This window comes from Mustelus asterias, chromosome 21 (genome assembly GCF_964213995.1).
Source record: "Mustelus asterias chromosome 21, sMusAst1.hap1.1, whole genome shotgun sequence".
Taxonomy (NCBI): Eukaryota; Metazoa; Chordata; class Chondrichthyes; order Carcharhiniformes; family Triakidae; genus Mustelus; species Mustelus asterias.
This window is the reverse complement of record NC_135821.1, coordinates 46,152,361-46,177,613: the sequence shown is the minus strand read 5'-3', so window position 1 is coordinate 46,177,613 and position 25,253 is coordinate 46,152,361. Positions and strand designations below refer to the sequence as shown.

Genomic DNA, 25,253 nt, shown 5'->3' with positions numbered 1-25,253 from the left:
TATCAAGGTGCGATTTCACCTGATGTAGCACTGCCAACTGCTGGAAGGATTCAATCATTTATAACTTCCAACTTAAAGATAGGCTTCTTTTAATCTTTTTTTTTCTCTGATGCGTTCTCTCATTAAAATGACAGATGGTAAAACTGAGGCATGAACTATTCTCCTTTGCACCAAGACACAACATTGAGGCATTTCAGTCACGTGAGGTTTGTACCATCCCTCTACCCTGCCCCGACTGTGTAACTCAAACCCTTGTCACGAGCCAAAAACTGTGAATATTGAGTGATTTATTGCAGTTTAATTGAAGTGTCTCCTTTGGTACGAGAATTGGACTATCAAAACCCATTCGCACTTGCAGAGGCCTCTCTCAGCCTGCCACTAGCCTGGTTCGGATGAGCCACAGGTCACCAACACAGCTTCAAAATCTAAGGATGAAGATCAACAATGTTCAGCTTAATCCACACAAAGCAGCCCCAGCCTGTCTCACAGACAGAAACTGGAGCCTAGTATGCTTCTGAACGTTGACATCTTTTCTAAATTAGCAAGGTTGTATTAGATTTCAACAACTAAACTTATAACTCATCAGAACTTTAGTGGAACCTGTTATGTATGCCCCTATGGACTAATGGTGCATCAAGAATCACAAGGTAGGTTTGGTAGGAACAGTGAGAGCTCTTTATTTGAGGTGTGCACTGATTCAGTCAGGTGCAAGGCTGACCAACAGGGTGCAACATTGGAAGAAGCTAATTGCCCAGGGGTCACCTGACCCACACTTCTAAAGGGGCAGTCCGCACCCCAAACCTCAACATACATTATATATATATATATATATATATATATATATATATGCATATAGCACAGAACCAATCCTTTAATTGTCTCTGCCTTGATCTTGTGGCTGGAAATTATCCTCAGTCTTGGTGTCTGGAATCCTGTTCAGCATAATCAATTGTTCCTCACCTGGGGAAATGGACCATGGCAGGTGCAGAGTTGGATGGTCGGGGGATGTCTGTCTTGCTGCACCTCCATCCTAAAAAGGAGAATCCAGCTCCTTGATTTCAGAATCACCTTTTCCTAAATTCTAAAGCGTATATCACAGCCTCTTTCGATACAACCTGTCTTTGAAAAGTCAAACTTTGTTCTACTGTTTGAAATTTCAATATACACGTGACTGGAAAATTCCACCAATCAATTTTCCAGCGATCAATACTGTTCCATCTCTGGCAATGGTTCCAAACAAGGTCAGTTTCTATTCAGTTGGTAGCTTCCACTTCCGGTCAATGAGAAACCAATTTGTGATCTTGGTGAGGGGGAGATTCTGGCAAACCTTATTCCCCCTCACCCCCATTTGGATGGGTGTTTAAATTTTTCTCTTCATTTATTCATGGGTGATGCGTATTTATTGTCCATCCCCAGTTGCCCTTGAGAAGGTGGTGGTGAGCCGCCTTCTTGAAATGCTGCAGTCCATGTGCTGTGGGTTGACCCACAGTGCCTGACGCAACTGAGTGGCCAACACATAGGCCAGACCAGGTAAGGCGACAGATTTCCTTCCCTGAAAGGCATTAGTCCAGGTGAGGAACAATTGATTATGCTGAACAGGATTCCAGACACCAAGACTGAGGATAATTTCCAGCCACAAGATCAAGGCAGAGACAATTAAAGGATTGGTTCTGTGCTATATGCATATATATATATATATATATATATATATATATATAATGTATGTTGAGGTTTGGGGTGCGGACTGCCCCTTTAGAAGTGTGGGTCAGGTGACCCCTGGGCAATTAGCTTCTTCCAATGCTGCACCCTGTTGGTCAGTCTTGCACCTGACTGAATCAGTGCATACCTCAAATAAAGAGCAATCAACAATGGGTTCATGGTCATCAGTAGATTCTTCATTCCAGATTATTGTTTCTTGAATTCCAATTCCACCATCCGCCGTGGCGGGATTTGAACCCGGGACCCCAGATCATTAGCTGAGCTTCTGGGTTTATAGTCTAGCGATAATACCACTAAGGCCACTGCTCTTTGTCCGATGAGAAGGCCATTTAGCAGCTGCTACAGTTAGCCGAGTTCTTCTGCTCAGCCTCCTCCACAATGGTACGCTATTGTTCCCAGGTAACAAGCCGCTGGCACTTCTCCAACATTGCTCAGCTGCACATTCAATGCCACAACATTGTCAGGCAGATTCCAATCGATTCCTTGTTACCTTTGCACATTTTATTTGGTTCCTAAGCCTTAGCTATCAGATTCAGATCCCTGCAGTTGTTTTATCGTGCTAACTCCCCAGTGTGTCAGTTTTCAGGAGATTGCAACTGAAATTGCTTCTCTTGGAAAGGAACATTTGTAGTTCAGTAAAGGCTCACTTGTCATTTTAGCTCGTGCTGTGTTCAGTCTGGATTCAAACGGGGATGAAAGGCCGGTGTGGTAACTTACTGCACCTTTCCAATTTGAGAACCATATCCTATTATTTGCACATTAATCTCTGGATCGCTCCCCCTGTGCCCCTTCAGAGTGTTCATTTTAAGAATCCCTTCACTGGGATTAGCACCAGCAGGCTAATTATGGGTGTGTGACAGGATTTCATCTCCACCAAGATAACTATCATACCTGTTGGGGAAAGTTGAAAGGGCTGATGCTGTTTGAAGGTGATTTGTTGGAAGTCCGAAATAAAAATTGAAAATGGTGGAAATACTCAGCAGGTCAGGCAGCATCTGGGGCGAGGCAGACAGTTACATGTTTCAAGTCCATGACCTTTCACCAGACTGGAAAAAGCTACAGGTGCAAAATGTTTCAAGCAAGTATTGAGGCCGGGAAAATGGCAAGGAATGTTTTCAATTCGCTCATAATGAAAATGCACCATTGTGCTTTCCTATATTTTTAAATTTTTATTCATGTCACAAGTAGGCTTCCAGTAACACAGCAATGAAGTTACTATGAATCCATGGAATCCCTACAGTGCAGGAGGAGGCTATTCGGCCCATCAAGTCTGCACTGACCACAATCCCACCCAGGCCCTATCCCCGTAACCCCACTTACTTACACTGCTAACCCCCTGACACAAAGGGGCAATTTTAACATAACCAATCAACTTAACCTGCACATCTTTGGAGAATGGGAAGAAATCGGAGCACCCGAAGGAAAGTCACGCAGGCACGGGGAGAATGTACAAACTCCACACAGACAATGACCTGAGGCTCGAATTGAACCCGGGATCCTGGCACTGTGGGGCAGCAGTGCTAACCACCATGCCAATGTGCCGTCCAAAATCTCCAAGTCGCCATACTCCGACACCTGTTCAGTTCACTGAGTGAGAATTTAGCATGGCTCATGATCGAGTTTTATTTGATAGACAGGATAAGAAGAACAGCATGTAGCAAATCACACCCAACTTTCACCCTTTTTTGCAAATAAAAGATACTAAAACATACTTCACAGTGTTGCAATCAGCTGTCTAAGCAAGACTTTTACTCAGTTCAATTACCAAATAATTAACACATCTTTTGTTGTTTGTCAAGAAACACATTGTTTCTTGACAAGGACTTCGAAGACAGTCTTCATTTCAACATTTTCAGAGGGAATATTGGAGGTTAGTTAAGTATTGCAGTCCTATCGCTGACTGCTTGTCCACCGATAATAACTCAGGAGTCAGCTGTAAAGAAACGGTGCTTTATTGCACAGAGCAAAAGTAAAGTAAAACCACAAGCCCGTGGGGAACACATACAAGTCCCAAGTGGGACGTTACAATAATGGACCCACTCAGGGGACTGCTTTATAAAGAGCTCAGGATACGAGTTCCACCTGGTTTAGTAATTACCAATCATCCAAGAACTTGTATTCTATGAGTCCTACTGGGAGGTCAATTAGGAATTTCCCATTTAAGTCCTGGGGAGTCATCCCACTGCCCATCCATTTCTGTTGCTGTGCACCCAAACTAAGGTGCTTCATTAGTTTGTGGATAATGGTAAATTCTAGAACACTTTTTTGCAATTTTGGATGTGCATTAAGGAAAGGCTTCCCTTTGGGTGGAATCGATAAGGTTAGGAGGGAAGCAAGCCTTTAATACTTTAAAGAGTGTGAGGAAAAAAAACACTTCTGTAGGTAGAGCTGTGTGCAGGCACGTGAACACATGATTTTGGTTTGCCAACTGTACGTAACATTGCACAGTGTAACTATGGCCTTCGATTGCACTTCATGAAGCAGAACCTGTTTCAGCCCTCAGAGTAATACTGTTAGAAAAGCCCTTTAGAAAGGATTTAACTCCAGGAGGAATGCTATTGTAAATAGCCTTGATGGCAGCCTCTGAGTGAGAAGATTACAGGTTCAAATCTCACCACAGAACTTTAGCCCACGATCCAGCATACAAACCAGGTCGGGAGAAGTGCCACCCTTCAATTGTGACTTGTAATCAAGGCTCCATCTGCCCTTTCAGTTAAGCGTCAAAGATCCCATCGTACTATCTGAACAAGTGCGGGAGAGTTTTCCCTGTGTCCTCGAACATCAAAAACATATTAGGCGGAATTTTCCCATTTTTGCGGCAAGTGATGGCAGAGGTGAGGAAAGCCGGTTTGCAGCTCACCGGCTACGCAGCCAACTTTTCTCAGTAGATTACCCAGAACCTGGTGCCAAAAAATATCTGCAGATGTGGCCCATGTTACATCACTAGCAGAGTGGGGGAATATCTGAAAACGGGATCTTGCCGGCAAGATTCTCGTTTCCCAGCTCTCGGCAAAAGCAGACGGAAATTTCCCCCCGCATTATCTGGTCATTTACCTCCATTAGTTTGGGCGATCTAGCAGTGTGAAAATTGTTTGCCTGCATTAGAACAGTGACAGAAGTATTTAATTTGCAGTGAAATTGCTTTGGGACTTCAATCCTCAAGAAAGGTGTTATTTTCTTTTGTTGTTTCCTGCCTGAACATTGTTGGGATCTCTTATGAAAGTATTTGAGAGCAGCTTCATGTTTCATGTAGCTTCACTTCATCTGGCTGTTCATCCATAAACCTTGTGAAATAGTAATAAGTCTCACAACACCAGGTTAAAGTCCAACAGGTTTATTTGGAATCACGAGCTTTCGGAGCACTGCTCCTTCATCAGGTGAGTGGAGGGGTAGGTTTCACAAACACGGCATATATAGACAAAGACACAATTGCAAGATAATGGTTGGAATGTGAGACTCACTCCGAAAGCTCGTGATTCCAAATAAACCTGTTGGACTTTAACCCAGTGTTGTGAGACTTCTTACTGTGTCCACCCCAACGCTGGCATCTCCACAGCTTGTGAAATAGACAGGGAATCTTTATCTGTGGAGTACATAAGGGCCAAGTAGTTCCACAGGCTGCTGATTGCATAGAATAGGAACCTGAAAACTGGGTCATCTGAGAAGCAAGGATCTTACCCAATACCCTTTTCATTTCTAACTTTAATTCTGGAGAATACAACTTTGGAAAAAAGCTCTCCCATAAAACCCAGAATATATAAAAGGCAGCATGAGGAAATCTTGAAGAAAACTTGTGCTCCATACAATGGGCAGTACAATAGCACAGGACTGAACTTTCCCAATCCAATAGATGCATGCTCGAAGGTGGGATGGCTGGTTGTATGGTGGGGGATGGCATCGGGAGGCAGCTACCACGGCAGGAACTCTGGTGTTGCGGCTACCCCAACTGAGCCACTTAAATAAAAAGCAAAATACTGCGGATGCTGGAATCTGAAACAAAAACAGAAAATGCTGAAAAATCTCAGCAGGTCTGACAGCATGAAAAATGAAACAGTGGAAGAAATTAAAATTTAAAATAAATAAATACATAGATGGAAATGGGATGAAGGTGGAGGGGAGAGTTCATGCTCTGAAGTCGTTGAACTCAGTGTTAAGTCTGGAAGGCTGTAAACATCTCATTAGGTCAGGTGTTGTTCCTCCAGTTTGTATTGGGCTTCACTGCAACATTGCAAAAGGCCAACGATGGACATATGGACAGGAGAGCAGGTGTGTTGAAGTGGCAAGTGAAGGAAGGTCTGGGTCATGATTGCGGATGGACCGAAGGTGTTCAACAAAGTGGTCACCCAGTCTGCGTTTGGTCTCACTGATGTAGAGTAGACTGCATTGGGAGCAGCAAATGCATTCGACCAGATTAGAAGGAGGCGCATATGAAGCACTGCTTCACCTGAAAGGAGTGTTTAGGACCTGGGATGGTGAGCAGGAAGAAGGTAAAGGGGCAGATTTTGCATGGGAAGGTAACGTGGGAAGGGGGTGAGATGTTGGGTGTGATAGAGGAGTGGACCAGGGTATCCTCGAGGGAATGGTCCCTACAGAATACTGACAGGGGTAGTGAGGGGAAGATGTATTTGGAGGTGGCATCATGCTGGAGTTGGTGGAAATGGCGGAAGCTGATCCTTGGAATGCGGAGGCTGGAGGGGTGAAAAGTGAGGAAAGGGGGACCCTATGCTGCTTCTGGGAGGGAAGGGAAGGGGTGAGGCACGGGAGATGGGTCAGACATGGTTGAGAGCCCTGTCAACTATAGTGGATGGAAAATCACAATGAAGGGAGAAGGAAGGCATATCAGCAGCGCCATTTTGAGAAGTGGCGTCATTGCAACAAATGCGCCAGAGGAAATGAGAGAATGGGATGGAGTGGGGTGTGAAGAGTTGTAGTTAAGGTAGGTGTGGGAGTCGGTGGGCTTGTAATGGATACTGGTGGACAGTCCATCGCTATAAATGGAGTCAGAGTGGTCAAGAAAGGGAAGGGAGTGTCAGAGTTGGACCGTGTGAAGGTGATAGAGGGGCGGAAATTGGAAGTGAAGGTGATAGATTTTCCAGGTCCAGACAAGAACATGAAATATCACCAAAATAATTGTCAATGCACCGATGAAAGAGTTGAGGGAGGGGGCGGAGTAGGACTGGAAAAAGAAAGTTCCACATATCTCATAAAGAGACAAGCATAAGTAGCATTATGGGGGTGCCCATAGCAACATCTTTTATTTGGAGGAAGTGAGACAAGTTAAAGGAGAAATTGTTCATTGAGAGAACAAGTTCAGCCAAATGGAGGAGAGTGGTGATGGACAGGGAGTGTTCAGGCCTGTGTTTAAGGAAGACATGGAGAGCTCTCAGGCCATCATGGTGGGGAATGGGAAACGAGAGCACATTTCCACTCCATCTGACGAAGGAGCAGTGCTCCGAAAGCTTATGGTATTTGCTACCAAGTAAACCTGTTGGACTTGAACCTGGTGTTGTGAGGCTTCTTACGGGGAATGGAGGGACAGAGGGATTGAATATCTATGGTAAAGAGGAGACGGTTGGGGCCGGGGAACTGGAAATTGTTGATGTGATTTATTTTAACCTCAGAAGTACTCCCTCTCTACCAGGGTCAGATCATAGAATCCAAAGAAGATCTCTGGGAAGATAAAGATGAAGAACACCAGCATACGAATACCGAGGAAGAACTCCAGCATACTACTACTGAGGAAGAACTCCATCATACGACTGGTGAAGAAGAAAGTTCAGCCAAGGACAATGTGGACGATGTTAAAGAACATGGACCTCTGCATTTCAAGAAGGCAGTTCACCACTAGCTTCTCAAGGGCTGTTAGGTGGGTAATAAATGTTGTCCCAGCCAGTGACACCCAATCCCGCAAATGACACAAGGACTGATTAGGGAGAGTCAGCATGGCTTTGAGAGTGGAAAATCATGTCTCATGAATTTGATTGAGTTTTTGAAGGAGTAACCAAGAAGATAGACGAGGACAGTGTAGTTGATGTTGTCTACATGGACTTTAGCAAGGCCTTTGACAAGGTACCACATGGTAGGTTGTTGCATCAGGTTAAATCTCATAGGATCCAGGGTGAGGTAGCTAAATGGATACAAAATTGGCTTGATGACAGAAGCCAGAGGGTGGTTGTAGACGGTTGCTTTTCAAGCTGGAGACTTGTGACCAGCGGCGTGCCTCAGGGATCGGTGCTGGGTCCACTGTTATTTGTCATTTATATTAATGATTTGGATGAGAATATAGGAGGCATGGTTAGTAAGTTTGCAGATGACACCAAGATTGGTGGCATAGTGAACAGTGAAGAAGGTTATTTAGGATTGCAACAGGATCTTGATCAATTGGGCCAGTGGGTTGACAAATGGCAGATGGATTTTGATTTAAATAAATGCATGCTTGCTTGGTTTCATTGGTCAGGACATTGAATACAGGAGTTGGGACATCTTGTTGAAGTTGTACAAGGCATTGGTAAGGCCACACTTGGAATACTATGTACAGTTCTGGTCATCCGATTATAGAAAAGGTATCATTAAACTAGAAAGAGTGCAGAAGAGATTTACTAGGATGCTACCGGGACTTGATGGTTTGAGTTATAAGGAGAGACTGGATAGGCTGGGACTTTTTCCTCTGGAGCGTAGAAGGCTGAGGGGTAATCTTATAGAGGTCTATAAAATAATGAGGGGCATAGATCAGCTAGGTAGTCAATATCTTTTCCCAAAGGTAGGGGAGTCTAAAACTAGAGGGCATGGGTTTAAGGTGAGAGGGGAGAGATACAAAAGGGTTCAGAAGGGCAATTTTTTCACACAGAGGTGAGTGTCTGAAACAAGCTGCCAGAGGTAGTAGTTGAGGCGGGTACAATTTTGTCTTTTAAAAAACGTTTAGACAGTTGCATGGGTAAGATGGGTATAGAGAGATATGGGCCAAATGCGGTCAATTGGGACTAGTTTAGGGGTTTAGAAAAAGGGCAGCATGGACAAGTTGGGCCGAAGGGCCTGTTTCCATGCTGTAAACCTCGATGACTAATAAAAAAAGTAACAGAACCGTCAAAAAGAATACATTTAATGAAGGTGTACAGCAGTCAGGAGAACCTGTCAACTCCTACATTAATGAGCTGTACAGAATGGCTGAAGGCTGTGATTACAATGACCTGAGCTAATCAGGGATAGAACGATTGTAGGCGTGACAGGTGACTCACTCTCAGGCATATTTCAAGTGAAGAAAGATCTAATTCTTGAGCAAGCCATCCAGATTATCAGGCAATCTGAAACCATTTTGCAGTCCAGTTTCATGTTAAAGGGAAGATGCAGGTTGTGGCACAAAGTAAAACCCCAGCGCCCAGTTCGTGAAACAGCCCAGAAACAGCGATAGTCCAGGGACAGCAAAACCCTAATCAACCAATAGAGTGACCATGTCAGTGCTGTGGAGAAAAGTGCCCCCACAGGCATGATCAACGTCCCACAATTTCACACAAATATTTTCAATGTAACTTAATACTTTGAAAAGTATAAAGCCAAAACACCAGAAGTGCACAGAAGGTCGAGACAGCACGCCAAGAGAACACACAGCCATGCTTTCTGGGTGAGGTCAAAGATCCGAGGTTGTCATTCTGGAATGCGGACATCTTGGTTAATGACCATCTCACCGAATTAAAATTGGACATGCGAGCCAGTATTATGTTTCTATTGGATGGAGAACCATGGCTGAGAAACCTCTGGCTACGTTCAGCAGATGCACTACTTAGTGAGCCTGGATAAAGCTGACTTCTGGTCATAGGCACGATTCTGAAACCATTAAAGTTTGATGGCAAATAAATTTTCAATCTGATATATGTCATCCATTACCGGTCTTTTTCTCCCTTGAGCTGAAATGCCCGTGTAGCCCTGAATCTCTTCAAAATGGCAGAAAAAGTCAAACCAATCACTGCCATAAATTATAGAGAACTGCAGGTTCCGAAGAGCTCCACTAAGAAAGATTATTTTGATTGGGACTTGAGCTCTGAATTGTCTTCTCTCTTTCAAGAGCAGGTCTGTCCCACTTTCATTACAGGTGCCAGAAGCCATTCATTAGTCAGACTAGCCACGCACATGGATGGTTATGATGACACCTCAGCAGGTGACAGTCAAGAGAGAAACCAGCAATGAGTGCAGCCCCAACCTTTGGCTCCGACATCAGGTGGAGGGATAAGCCCTGATACCACAGAGTACAGGCTGCAACTCACCCCCAGCATGACAGTACCGTCCATGATGCTGCAACTGAATAGCAACCATCCACTGATGACCTGCACACCACTCAGCCAAATGCAAGGTTGAGTTTACTCCCAAATCACAGCCTCACAACAGGAAGAACCATGTTCCATCCCAATGTGTGTCACGATGAGCCACAGAAAGGAGAAAATGAAAAAACACTACAGAAATGAGTCCAACATCCGTCGGCCCGTAAAATACAGGCCACACCAATCACTGCCCAACATTACAATTGGAGAGTTAACAAAGAATGCTTCAATATCAAGGCATGGAAAAAAAAGAGGATGAAAAGACATCTTAATGACAGAACAACCTCCTATTCAACAAAGTTTATTGGCTGATTATCACTCTTCTGACAGAAGTGAGAACAAGATAGGGAGGGGTTATAAGGCCCCCAGATCACTTGAAACTATGAAATCAGAGACTTGAGGGAGGTGGGGAAATAGGGTCATAATAATGATGTAAATACATGGGGTTAACTGGGATAATGTAAATATCCTCGATAAAGACTTGGGGGAGGTGCAGTATAAGGGTTTTGTATGTAAAGAGATAATATGGGACTGAGTACAGTATCACTCTTACAATGATGTAAGAGAACACCTTATTGGAGGGGGGAGAGAATGGGGAGGGGGAGGGAATGGGTAGGGGGAGGGAATGGGTAGGGGGAGGGAATAGGGAGGGAATAGGGAGGGGGAGGGAATGGGGAGGGGGAGGGAATGGGGAGGGGGAGGGAATGGGGAGGGAATGGGGAGGGGGAGGGAATGGGGAGGGAATGGGGAGGGGGAGGGAATGGGGAGGGGGAGGGAATGGGGAGGGGGAGGGAATGGGGAGGGGGAGGGAATGGGGAGGGGGGAGGGAATGGGGAGGGGGGAGGGAATGGGGAGGGGGGAGGGAATGGGGAGGGGGGAGGGAATGGGGAGGGGGGAGGGAATAGGGAGGGAATGGGGAGGGGGGAGGGAATGGGGAGGGGGGAGGGAATGGGGAGGGGGGAGGGAATGGGGAGGGGGGAGGGAATGGGGAGGGGGAGGGAATGGGGAGGGGGGAGGGAATGGGGAGGGGGGAGGGAATGGGGAGGGGGGAGGGGAGAGGGAATGGGGAGGGGGAAGGGAATGGGGAGGGGGAGGGAATGGGGAGGGGGGAGGGAATGGGGAGGGGGGAGGGAATGGGGAGGGGGGAGGGAATGGGGAGGGGGGAGGGAATGGGGAGGGGGGAGGGAATGGGGAGGGGGAGGGAATGGGGAGGGGGAAGGGAATGGGGAGGGGGAGGGAATGGGGAGGGGGAGGGAATGGGGAGGGGGAGGGAATGGGGAGGGGGAGGGAATGGGGTGGGGGGAGGGAATGGGGGGAGGGGGGAGGGAATGGGGGGGGAGGGGGGAGGGAATGGGGGGGAAGGGGGAGGGAATGGGGGGGACGAAATGGGGGGGAGGGAATGGGGGGGAGGGAATGGGGGGGGAGGGAATGGGGGGGGAGGGAATGGGGGGGGAGGGAATGGGGGGGGAGGGAATGGGGGGGGAGGGAATGGGGGGGGAGGGAATGTGGAGGGGGGAGGGAATGGGGGGGGGAGGGAATGTGGAGGGGGGAGGGAATGGGGAGGGGGGAGGGAATGGGGAGGGGGGAGGGAATGGGGAGGGGGGAGGGAATGTGGAGGGGGGAGGGAATGGGGAGGGGGGAGGGAATGGGGAGGGGGAGGGAATGGGGAGGGGGAGGGAATGGGGAAGGGGGAGGGAATGGGGGGGAAGGGGGAGGGAATGGGGGGAAGGGGGAGGGAATGGGGGGGGAGGGAATGGGGGGGGAGGGAATGTGGAGGGTGGAGGGAATGTGGAGGGTGGAGGGAATGTGGAGGGTGGAGGGAATGTGGAGGGTGGAGGGAATGTGGAGGGTGGAGGGAATGTGGAGGGTGGAGGGAATGTGGAGGGTGGAGGGAATGTGGAGGGTGGAGGGAATGTGGAGGGTGGAGGGAATGTGGAGGGTGGAGGGAATGGGGAGGGAATGGGGAGGGAATGGGGAGGAGGAGGAATAAGGGAATGGAGCGGGGGAAGGTGAGGGAATGAGGAGGGGGGGAAGGGAGGGAGTATTCAATTGAAAGTTACAGAATACTGAGAAGCCTAGATAGAGTGGACATGGAGAGGGTGTTTCCACTAGTGGAAGAGACTGGAACCCGAGGGCACAACCTCTGCATGAAGGGACGCTCTTTTAAAACTGAGATGAGGAGGAATTTCTTCAGCCAGAGGGTGGTGAATCATTGGAACTCATTGCCACAGAGGGCTGTGGAGGCTAGGTCATTGAGTGTCTTAAAGACAGAGTTAGATAGATCAATAAGGGGATCAAGGGTTCCGGGGAGAAGGTAGGAGAATGGGGATGAGAATCCTATCAGCCATGATTGAATGGCAGACTCAATGGGCCGAATGACCTAATTCTGCTCCTATATCTTACGGTCTTAACACAAGACCCACACCTAGGGGTCAGTGTAGTGTTGGACAGAGCTGTCGAAGCAAGCATGGAGACAGCTCCTTGTTCGGACCTTTACTGTACCTATGTATATAGTTTCTAGTAGTTAACAAACATTTACTTTTGAACTCCCTAAAACTATGACTACCTTGATAAGAACTACCAAACTATACCCAAAACCTTACAACAGAATTGCTATTGTTCATACCCTGCAGCCCATAAATACAGAAAGGTTAAAAATGGAAGCTGCGGTAGAATTACAATCATTTTAGAAATATTAGTGTTTCAATCCATCCTAAAGTTACAAATCTGCAACAAAGGAGAGGCTTTACAGTCCAATCATGGTATTGCTTGTTTGTAGAATCAAAATGGTTGGCAATGTTTCTCAAGTTTTTCATATCAGATCATCCTTTTGAGGATTTTGTGAGAATTTTCAATCAAAAAATGGGAGGAATTCTCTGGCTGTTCACACCTTGCTGCCACTGCAAGCGAGGATGGAGACTTCGGCGCTCATTCAAATCTCAGTCTCACTACCAGAAGGATGTGGATGCTTTGGAGAGGGTACAGAAGAGGTTTACCAGCTTGTTGCCTGGTCTGGAGGGCATTAGCTATGAGGAGAGGTTGGATAAACTCGGTTTGATCTCACTGGAACGACAGAGGTTGAGGAGTGACCTCATAGAGGTTTACAAGATTATGAGTGGCGTGGACAGAGTAGATAATAAGATGCTCTTTCCTAGGGTATAAAAGTGAAGTACTAGGGGACATAGGTTCAAGGTGCATGGGGAAAAGTTTAGAGGAGATGTGAGAGGCAATTTTTCTTTTACACAGAGGATGGTGAATGTCTGGAACACGCTATCTGGGCAGGTGATGGGAGCAGGTACGATATCGGCATTTAAGGGGCAACTAGCCAAATACATGAATAGGATGGCAATGGAAGGATATGGCCTCTGTAAGTGCATATGGTTTTAATTTAGGCAGGCATCATGATCAGCGCAAGCTTGGAGGGCCAAAGGGGCCTGTTCCTGTGCTGTACTTTTCTTTGTTCTGTTCACTACAGTGGAACCAGAGAATTCCAGCAGCATGAATGACCAGAAGATTCTGGCCAAATGTCAGAAAAGAATTATACTAGCTCAAATATTGTTATTCAATTAACAGCACGGCTGATAGTGCTCATCAGTACTTTTGATCAAAGGGCACAGGAACTTCAGGTGGATGCAGTAGTGCGATTAAATGTGGAACAAGGGAAGTTGCTGTTTAAGATGCATTGCTCTATAGCTTCACAAAAATGGCATCTCCTGTGTCGCTCTCTGTTTAAGTGTATCGTGCAGTGTGAAGATTCTTTACTTAGACAGTAAAACTGGTATTTTACATTTTTTCTATATGTTTTCCCTCTCTCAATCCAATCCTACTTTTTCTCTCTTTATTTTCCTTTCTGTGTCTTATTTCACATTGAACTCACTTTTCAACTTCTTCAATCTTATCATCTAGTTCATTTCAGAATGGTTAGTTAAGAAGGTAGTCATGATGTGGAGATACCGGCGTTGGACTGGGGTAAACACAGTAAGAAGTTTAACAACACCAGGTTAAAGTCCAACAGGTTCATTTGGTCGCAAATGCCACTAGCTTTCGGAACAGGCTGTCCCTTCATCAGGTGGAGTGGAGAAATGCATGCCACCTGACGAAGGGACAGCCTGTTCCGAAAGCTAGTGGCATTTGCTACCAAATAAACCTGTTGGACTTTAACCTGGTGTTGTTAAACTTCTTACTGTAGTTCAGAAGGTGCAGCATTGCTGACCCCATTCATTCAGATCCCAAATGCTCTGTTGAGAGTGCTGTACTGTTCCCATTTCATACTTCCCCCTACTTGTAGGGCAAAATACCATCAACATTACATGGACACATACCAATGTAATTGACAGTCATTTGTGATGGTTAACCTTTTACAACAATTTTTGGGCCAATGTAACATTTATCTTTGTTGTTTGTAGTTATTTTTCCCCTTCAAGTTCCTCTTTGAATGTCTCATTTCTACTTTAGAAGGCCAGGGCAATGCCCTCTTCCCATGTGTGCTAATAATACTCTGCTACTGGATACTAGAAAGTTTACAATGGTGATGGAGGTTTTTTGGGGCTTTTTAATGTTCAGCCTTTCTAAATTTAGTACAACTTTGTTCCCTATAAGTAGCCAGACCAAGTCACAAAGTTTTTCAAACTGCAGTTTAAAAAAGCTATACGGCAAGGACCCTGGAAAGCCAGTTAGTGTCCAGCCAGAGTCCAGGACACAGGATTGCACAAGCAGATATGCTTTCAGATTCGATTCCAAGTAATTAACATATACCAATCAAGATATAGGAGATATCTCTACCAATCACAACTATTGATTAAAGTTACATCATACATGAGATAAAAATGTTAAACACCAATCACCACTGCTGCACACCTGCTTAATTATAATATCTCATCAGCATGAAGATTCAATCATGTTCGCTGACCAAATTCATTGCTGCTACAAATTGTTGTCCTTAACATCTGAGCGTGAGTCTGGATCAAATACCTCTCCAATGTCCAGATGTCTGATTTAATGAATTCTTTCAGATTGAACCACGGATAGATAAATAAACCTACACTCCAGAGTTCCCCTCCCTACATTATCTGAAGGCCATATCTGTCATTTGGACAGGCTCTCCTTGTCTTACTGAGAGATTTCTGTCTGAAAACTAACAGCCCACATTTCAGTGCCGTGCCCTGATGTACTTGTCTTGCAGTTCAACTGTGTACATGCTTTCTTTGCTTGAGTGCCTCTTTGAACCCTTTCACTGAGTATGATTATGAATATGGCTACTATTCCCCCCTCAGAGGTCTACTCACATTCTGATTTTCTCTCACTCTCTAAAAAATCACCTTTGATCAGTGATGGGAAATCAGTTTCCAGCAGTATTTGTGTTAATGCTACAGCACAATTTGCATAGTTTTAATGTAATTTATAGAAGAAAATTGAACATGAAATACTTTATTAATTTTTAACTTTGAGGCATTTCGGCCTGCACTTTTCCTGAAATATCTGTGAGATTAAGGGGATAATTTTCCCATCCTGCCCACCACGGAATTCGTAGCGGGGGACACACATGCAAAGGTCCGTTGGCCTCCAGTGGGGTTTTCTGGTTTTTGGGTGAGTGTGGCCAGAAAATCCTGCCCTACGTCTGAATGCATCTTTAGAGATACAAAGAAAAGTCAATGACTCACATCATTAGAAGTGATATAGTCTGCAGTGTTCTCAAAAACCTCACCAATACAATGCAGGTTGGATGCAACATGGATCACCCTTTCACAAATTCACCCTGCTATATTTCACAACTTAATTCTCTGACTGTCATTGCATTCTCTGCATCTTGAATAAAGTGAACAGTTTTTGCATTTGAAGCAATCTTAGAAAGAATCCTGAAATAATCGCTCAGATCAAATATTTCAAATGATAAACACACGCATGCACAGAACCTGTTGACTGCAATCCAGGAGCTTCTTACCTGAAATCCGAACCTGTTCTTTTACCCCATTCAGGAACCCCTGGGTCAGGACACATATTATATCCTTGTGCCATCCCTGCTTGAGTTACTGCAAAGAAAATCGATAAAATTGAGTGAACATTTTGCACATCTCAATTCTGTTGGTGATCTATCTTCCAATCCCTCCAAACAATGGCCATTAATTTATTAATAGGATATTACAACATTACTCTAAAGCCCTGTCAGCAATGAAATAACTTGGGAACACCAGCTCTTACTGGCGAATTAAATAATGGCTCACTTGCTATTGAATCAATTGCATTTTTAAATTATTCCTTCATTCTTTTGTTAGAATATCCTGTTCGCACTTACTGCACAAATCTCCACTATGCAGGGAATATATGTAAATATTCAATTTATTAAGCAAAATTTCCATATTAGGTTTGACCTTGCAACATCAGACAGTTTTTCTAATGGGCACTCAAACTTGATGGTCATGTTATTGATTCAAGGTTATTTAATTTTACATGGTAGTGTAATATTCAATTGTGCACCATTTTGACAGCACCATTAATCCATGTAAAGTAGATTGGCTGACAGCAAGGCTAAAAATAAAGCACAATTAAATCTTATACTCACTCAATATTGCACAGCCAATGGAAGTTAAATCCCGAGATTTCAGGAACTGCGCAAATGTCATGGAACTGTGGAAGCCAGAAATGCAAAAAGCTAGGGGAGGAATTTTCCTGTCTCACCTGCCACAGGAATTGTAGCAGGTGGGACAGAAAATTCAGCAAAGGTCCATTGACCTCGGGTGGGAACTTCCAGCCTTGGGGCAAGCACGGCCAGAAAATCCCGCCCTCAGAGCGCTGGTCTGCAAAAGGTTGTCAACCATGAACATGAGCTCTCTTTCTATCGCCACAGATGCTGCTTGACCTACTGTATCTTTCCAGCATTTTCTGATTTTCGAAGCTATGTATGAATTTTTTGGCTGATGAATAATAAAGATATTTAAAACGATAACTAAATGGAAATAAAGGCTAAACGATGTAAGAACTAACTTCGTCAGTCAGTTTTTAGGAGCATTTTAATGTACAGAATTAGTCGGTATCATAGTTATTATGTGTATGTCAATATACATAATCAGAATGCAAACATATTATTTTTTAAATCTACATTATAGTCTGGTAAAGTGGCTTGCAAATATACACAGTGATAAAAGTGGTGTCATTAACTGTGCATTGCCTGGCAATGTTTTAACATTTAATATTAAAAAAGGATGAGGCCAGTTCTTCTGTGCTGCTCAATTCTCGCCAGAAGTCAACGTTTTTGCAAGATTATAGAATGGGATAGTTGTATAACTGAGTTTGCCGTAACAGCTTTTTAAAAATTCATTCACGAGAGATGGGTGTCGCTGGCTGGACCAGCATTTATTGCCCATCCTTCAGGGCATGTAAGAGTCATTGCTGTGGATCTGGAGTCACATGTATACCAGACTGGGTAAGGACAACAGATTGCCTTCCTGAAAGGACGTTAATGAACTTTCCCATACAGTGAGAGATGCTGTTCCATATTCATGTGTAAAATCGAAGCTTTAGAAAAAAAATCAAGGCCATTAATGGAAAGACACAAAGAGCAACATTTCGAGGCTTTTAAAAATTAAATGAAAACCATCTTACAAAATGTTGCTTTCCAGCATTCAGTTTCAACAACTGCAAATTCAGAATGCAGTTTTCACGGAATGGGGGGGTGGTGGGGGGTGGTGGAATTCTCTGGTCGTTCACGCCGGCGGGATTCTCCAGCCACGCTGCAGCGCATCCCCTCCCACGGGTTACGCAACAGTGTGGGGAGACATCAATGGGAAATCCCATTGACAGCAGTGGGAGCAGAGAATCCCATTGCCAGTGAACAATGCACCACCTTCCACTGGGAAACACGCGACTGGGAGGCTGGAGAATTCTCCTTCAGGTTTAGTCATGAAATGTTTAGACAATGCTAACACAACTTTAGCACAATGATGGCAACATTGCAAACGTGAGAAGAGAATAAAAGTTCTGTTGTCTTGAAAATGAGTAAACCAATTTTGACTGAAAAGGGAAAAATGGGAAATACAAAATCATAAGGATCCCCTGCCCTCGACACACCCCTCCCGCCCACTGCCACCATCAAGAACGGCAAGATTCAATGACATCTTAGCAGCAGACAAGCATAACTGCTGCTGACGTACTTACACCAGAGCCTGACAAATCACAGAAACAAGTGTCGACTTGCAGATAGATGAATGATGAAGGATATAAAAATGAGTTTTGACATACATTGATTCAAAATTTTGTACAGCTCAAACTCATGCATAATTAATTGTGGACAAAGGGCAACTTTCTCAATGAATTGTCATGATTTGTGTGGCTCGATTTTAGCACAATAACACATGGAGTGCAATATTTATTGGAGAATGACTGGTCACAATCTACAAAAAACAGCAAAAATCCAGCAGTGAAAAATAATTAATATTTTCTGTTCACATTTCAACAAATGTTGGGTTTAGAACCCTAAAATGATATTGCATCTTTGGGAGGTTGGGGTGTGCATAAGCAGTACAGGGATAACTATAATGGCAAAATACTGTGGATGCTGGAATCTGAAACAAAAAACAGAGAAAGCTGGAAAAACGCAGCAAAAGTCCAGCTTGGGGGATCTTTTGGTGGAGCACATTCACTCAGCCCCCAACCTTCCCGTGGCTTGCTATTTCAACTTAATATCTTGTTCTCATGTCTCCCCTTGGCCTGATGCAACACTCCAGTGAAACCCAACACAAACTGGAGGAGCAGCACCTCATCTTCCGATTAGGCACGTTACAACCCTCAGGATTCAACAGGAGTCCAACAGCTTTAGCCTGTAGCCTTTCTCCTCCATTTTTACCTTCATTATATAGCAATTTTTTTTGTTCCTATGCAAAAAATCCTCCCTTCCCCTCCCCCATCAGGCCATCTGTCACTTGTTCTCAAGCTTTGCTACATTTTTGTTGCAATCTCTCCCAGCTCCTCTTGTATATTATCACGTTTCCCCCTCTTTAGCTCTGAAGAAGGGTCATGTGGACTCAACACATTAATTCTATTTTCACTCCCTAAGAATGCTGCCAGACCTGCTGAGTTTTTCCAGCTTTCTCTGTTTCCGTCACAGAGATAATTATAACTTAGAAAGTTATATTTTGTTCCCTTAGCAGTGTTAAACTTCCAATCAACTGATGGGGCCACTTGTCCGGTGAGCTCTCCCGACCTTCAAAAGCAATCTAGTAGTATCGAGGCACAAAGGGTCAGATTTGCGCTATTGAAGGAGTTAACTCAAGTCAGGAAATTTACCAACATTCCAGATCCACTTCGGTTTAAAGGGCCCCATTATGTCAAAGCTTTGTTCCAATGGAGCGGGTTGCAAGGGGTACAGTGCCAAAGACCTGGGGTCGATTCCCGGCTTGGGTCACTGCCTGTGCAGAGTCTGCATACCCTCCTTGTGGGTTTCCTCCAGGTTCTCCGGTTTCCTCCCACAATCCAAAAGACGTGCTGGTTAGGTGCATTGGCCATGCTAAATTCTCCCGAAGTGTACCCGAACAGGCGTTGGAGTGTGGCGACTAGGGGATTTTTACAGTAACTTCATTGCAGTGTTAATGTAAGCCTTCTTGTGACACTAATAAATAAACTTAAAATTGAAAGAATTGAGCCCGCTGATTCCAGGATCAGATCATAGGTAGCCATGATGGCAGAAAAGTGCCAAGCAGACTAGTTTGAAGGCCAGCTTTGTCTACAGCTCCAGTTGTATTAAAAGCAGTTAGAGACACTAGCTCTCACCCCGCTCACCACCTGCCCCCTTCCCTCACCCCCGTCCCTTATGGCCAATTCATAATGACGCCATCTGGAAACTGTTTCAGTCGAAACAGGTGGCCAGACATGTATGTTCTCCATCTGGTCTCATTATGAATGCTTGACTTAGTTCTGAGAGTCATAAATGCATTCGTTCATCAGGGGTACTGTATTTATATCTGAGTGTGTGTTTGCTTTGTTTTATTGACATCTTTATGCTGGTATAAGATGTTATTTTTTTCTGTAATCTCTTTTGTCACTGTCTAAATGTTTACTTGGATGAGATTAAGAGATGCAAAATTATTAAACCTTCTCAGTGTCACTGATATACTTGCCCTGTCTTATTGAAACTTGTTTTTTTTCAAAGAAGATTTCTGAATTTGTATTTTCTTAGTTTTTCAACACTAACCATTGTTATTACATGGCTCATTGGTTCTGCATATAGTACACACTAAGTAAATGGACATGGAGGGGGCATAGCGATGGCATGAAGTCCATGGAGAGGTTACAAAGGTGGCATGGGGGCATGGAAGTGATGTGGAGGAAATTCAAAGATAAGCTTTCATAGAACCCATACAGTGCAGAAGGAGGCTATTCAGCCCATCAAGTCTGCACCGACTCTCCAAATGAGCAACCCACCCAGGTCATATCCCCAGAGCTTCGCATATTTACCCTGCTAATCCCCCTAACCTACACATTCTGGGACACTAATGGGCAATTTAGCTTGGCCAATCAACCTAACCTGCACATCTTTGGACTGTGGGAGGAAACAGGAGCACCCGGAGGAAACCCACGCAGAAATGGGGAGAATGTGCAAACTCCACACAGTCACCCGAGGCTGGAATTGAACCCGGGTTCCCTGGTGCTGTGAGGCAGCAGTGATAACCACTGTGCTGCCCCTAAGATCTTTTGAATTTATCTTTCAAAAGGTCACCCAATCCAGACTATGGTTCATGACTCCACTGAGGGGGCTTAAATCACAAATCGTGGAGAAGCTGGTCCAATTCCATGAAAATCTCGATGCCTTTCCCTGCAATGGAGCTGGCCAGGGTGCTGGCTTGCCAATTTTACCCTTATCCTGCACCACTGAACATCTCTGGCACCACCAACTGGGTGAGAGTCCCGCAACTGGGTTTTGTGCACCATTTTAAATTGCTTCAATGTTGACTCGATTGCACAAAACTCCAGGGCATTAACACTGAAGAACAAGAAGTCTACAACAGATTTAAATTAGATTACAGATACTATTGGGCACTATCAGTATGTATAGGGAAAGGTTTTTTTTACAAAAATCCAGCCTCAAGTGCTTCACTATCCCAAAGCCTGGATGGAACTTGATGTACCAAAGACATTGGACAACTTAAATTAAGAGCACAAGGTGAAGAAAAAAAATAAAAGGAGATAAATCTAGGGTAATAAAATTCATGAAAACCGCACTGATATACAATTAAGGAGCGGGGCGGGTGGCGCTTGAGAGAAGAATAATTAAGTAAGGGAAACCCAGAGATTGCAAAGGTGATGTGATGTCCACCAAGATCAAGAAAGTCGATAGGCTATCATTGGAACTCAAGAACAATTTGTCTGTAAAGCACGCAAGAAACAATATTTTTCACTGTATATTAATATATGTGACAATAACAAATCAAATCAAAGCAGATAAGAACATAAGAACATAAGAAATAGGAGCAGGAGTAGGCCATCTAGCCCCTTGAGCCTGCCCCGCCATTCAATAAGATCATGGCTGATCTGAAGTGGATCAGTTCCACTTACCTGCCTGATCCCTATAACCCCTAATTCCCTTACCGATCAGGAATCCATCTATCCGTGATTTAAACATATTCAATGAGGTAGCCTCCACCACTTCAGTGGGCAGAGAATTCCAGAGATTCACCACCCTCTGAGAGAAGAAGTTCCTCCTCAACTCTGTCCTAAACTGACCCCCCTTTATTTTGAGGCTGTGCCCTCTCGTTCTAGTTTCCTTTCTAAGTGGAAAGAATCTCTCCATCTCTACCCTATCCAGCCCCTTCATTATCTTATAGGTCTCTATAAGATCCCCCCTCAGCCTTCTAAATTCCAACGAATACAAACCCAATCTGCTCAGTCTCTCCTCATAATCAACACCCCTCATCTCTGGTATCAACCTGGTGAACCTTCTCTGCACTCCCTCCAAGGCCAATATATCCTTCCGCAAATAAGGGGAACAATACTGCACACAGTATTCCAGCTGCGGCCTCACCAATGCCCTGAGGATGCAGCAAGACATCTCTGCTTTTATATTCTATCCCCCTTGCGATATAGACCAACATCCCATTTGCCTTCTTGATCACCTGTTACACCTGCAGACTGGATTTTTGCATCTCATGCACAAAGACCCCCAGGTCCCTTTGCACAGTAGCATGTTGTAATTTTTTTCCATTTAGATAATAATCCAATTTGCTATTATTTCTTCCAAAGTGAATAACCTCGCATTTGTCAACGTTATACTCCAACTGCCAGATCCTCGCCCACTCACTCAGCCTGTCCAAATCTCTCTGCAGACCTTCTACGCCCTCCACACGATTCACTTTTCCACTTATCTTTGTGTCGTCTGCAAACTTTGTTACCTTACACTCAGTCCCCTCCTCCAGATCGTCTCTATAAATGGTAAATACTTGAGGCCCCAGTACCGATCCCTGAGGCACGCCACTAGTTACCATCCGCCAACCAGAAAAGCACCCATTTATTCCGACTCTCTGCTTCCTGTCGGATAGCCAATCCCCAATCCACGCTAACACCCTACCCCCAACTTGGTGTGACCCAATCTTCTTCAGCAACCTTTTGTGAGGCACCTTATCAAACGCCTTTTGGAAATCCAAAAACACCGCATCCACCGGTTCCCCTCCATCAACCGCACTAGTCACATCTTCATAAAAATCCAACAAGTTCGTCAAGCACGACTTTCCCCTCATGAATCCATGCTGCGTCTGCTTAATCGAACCATTCTTATCCAGATGGCCTGCTATTTCTTCCTTAATGATGGATTCCAGCATTTTCCCAACTACTGACGTTAAGCTAACCGGCCTGTAGTTACCCGCCTTTTGTCTATTTCCTTTTTTAAACAGCGGCGTAACATTAGCCATTTTCCAATCCGCCGGCACTACCCCAGAATCCAACGAATTTTGATAAATAACCACTGACATTTCTTTCAGTGCCCTGGGATGCATTCCATCCAGGCCCGGGGACTTGTCCACCTTCAGTCCCGTTAGTCTACCAAGCACTGCCTCCCTGGTAACATGAATTGTATTGAGTACCTGTCCTCCTACCAACCCTCTATCGTTAATATTTGGTCAACTATTTGTGTCTTCCACTGTGAAGACCGACACAAAAAACGTATTTAAAGTTTCAGCCATTTCCTCATTTCCCACTATTAAATCCCCCCTCTCGTCCTCCAAGGGTCCAACATTCACTCTTGCCACTCTATTCCTTTTTATATATTTGTTAAAGCTTTTACTATCATTTTTTATATTTAGAGCTAGCTAGCTTCATAACCTATCTTTCCTTTCTTTATCGCTTTCTTAGTCATTCTTTGTTGTTTCTTCAAGTTTTCTCAATCTTCCGATTCTCCACTATTTTTGGCCACTCTGTACGCATCGGTCGTTAATTTAATACTCTCCTTAATTTCCTTCGTTATCCACAGCTGGTTATCCCTTTTCTTACAACCCTTCTTTATCACCGGAATATATTGTTGCTGAGTACTGAAAAGGATCTCCTTAAAAATCCTCCACTGTTCCTCAGCTGTCCTACCTACCAGTCTGCTCTCCCAGTCCACCTTAGCCAATTCAGCCCTCATCCTATCGTACTTCCCTCTGTTCAAACAGAGGACAGTGGTATGGGACCCTACTTTCTCCTCTTCCATTTGTATCAGAAATTTGACCATATTGTGATCACTTGACCCAAGAGGGTCCTTCACAAGAACATCCTTAATTCTACCTACCTCGTTACACATTACCAGATCTAAGATAACTCGTTCCCTCGTCGGTTCTGTAACATTCTGTTCAAGGTAACTATCCCGACAGCATTCTAAGAACTCTTCCTCCATCTCACCCCTTCCAACTTGAGTCAGCCAATCAATATGCAGGTTGAAGTCCCCCATGATTATTGCCGTTCCGTTTTTGCACGCATCCATTATTTGTTTGTTTATAGCCCTCCCCACCTCAACATTATTATTTGGGGGCCTATAGACCACGCCTACTAGTGTCTTTCTCCCCCTACTATTCCTTATCTCTACCCATAACGATTCCACGTTTTGTTCCTTAGAGCCTATGTCATCCCTCACTACTACCCTGATATTATCTTTTATTAACAGAGCTACCCCACCACCTTTTCCTTCCTGTCTATTCTTCCTAAATGCCTGATACCCCTGGATATTCATCTCCCAGTCCTGGTCTCTGTGCAGCCACGTTTCTGTAATGGCCACGAGATCGTACCCATTAGTGCTGATTTGCACCATCAACTCATTAACTTTGTTCCGAATGCTTCTTGCATTCAGGCAAAGTGTCTTTATTCCAGCTTTTATCTGGACCCGATTTGATGAAACGCTATCAACCTCTCCCTCACCCTCTATTCCTTTAACTACTTGAACGCCCTCATTCACTTGCACTCGCTCCCTCTCCTCTACCATTGATTTCGTAATTCTTCTTACCTCTGCACACCCCCCCCACCCATAAATTAGTTTAAAGCCCTATCTACAGCCCTAGTGATACGATTTGCTAGGACTCTGGTCCCAGCACGGTTCAAACGGAGACCATCCCATCTATACAGGTCCCATCTGCCCAAATACTGGTGCCAATGCCCCATGAATTCGAACCATTCCTCCCACACCAATCCTTGAGCCATGCATTCGTCTCCTTAATCCTATTAACCCTGCGCCAATTTGCACGTGGCTCAGGTAGTAATCCAGAGATTACCACCTTGTTGGTTCTGCTTTTTAATTTGTTCCCCAGCTCTTCGTACTCCCTCTGTAGATCCTTAGTTCCTGTTTTGTCTATGTCATTGGCACCTACATGGACCACGACAACTGGATTTTCACCCTCCCACTCCAGATTCCTCTGCAGCCCAGATGATACATCCTGGACCCGAGCACCAGGCAGGCAACACAACCTACGGTATTGCTTCTCCTGGTCACAGACAACAGTGTCTATGCCCTTAACTACACTATCCCCAATTACTACTACATTTCTCTTTGATTTCTCCATTGCAGCAGCACCCTGCACCCTGGTACTGCTGACAGTTTGCTCGTCCTTCTCGCAGTCATTTTTCCCATCTACACTGGTGGCAAGAACCTCAAATCTGTTACAAAGATTTAAGGACTAAGGTTCTTGGGACTTTACCTCCCGCAAACTACTTCCCTTCTTCCCCCCTCTGCCCAGATAAAGAGTTTGTAGGAAAGACAGGTAATTACTGAGGGAA

At 44.7% G+C, this 25,253-nt stretch overlaps 1 protein-coding gene across 1 annotated transcript in view; it reads right to left on the bottom strand.

Moving 5' to 3' along the window:
- The window catches only part of csmd2 (CUB and Sushi multiple domains 2), a 1,866,499-nt gene that overhangs the window by 679,842 nt on the left and 1,161,404 nt on the right, over positions 1-25,253 (bottom strand). The window contains exon 8 of the mRNA XM_078237109.1: positions 15,973-16,060. Within this exon, the coding sequence (XP_078093235.1) occupies positions 15,973-16,060 (88 nt within the window). The remainder of the gene's footprint in view (positions 1-15,972; positions 16,061-25,253) is intronic.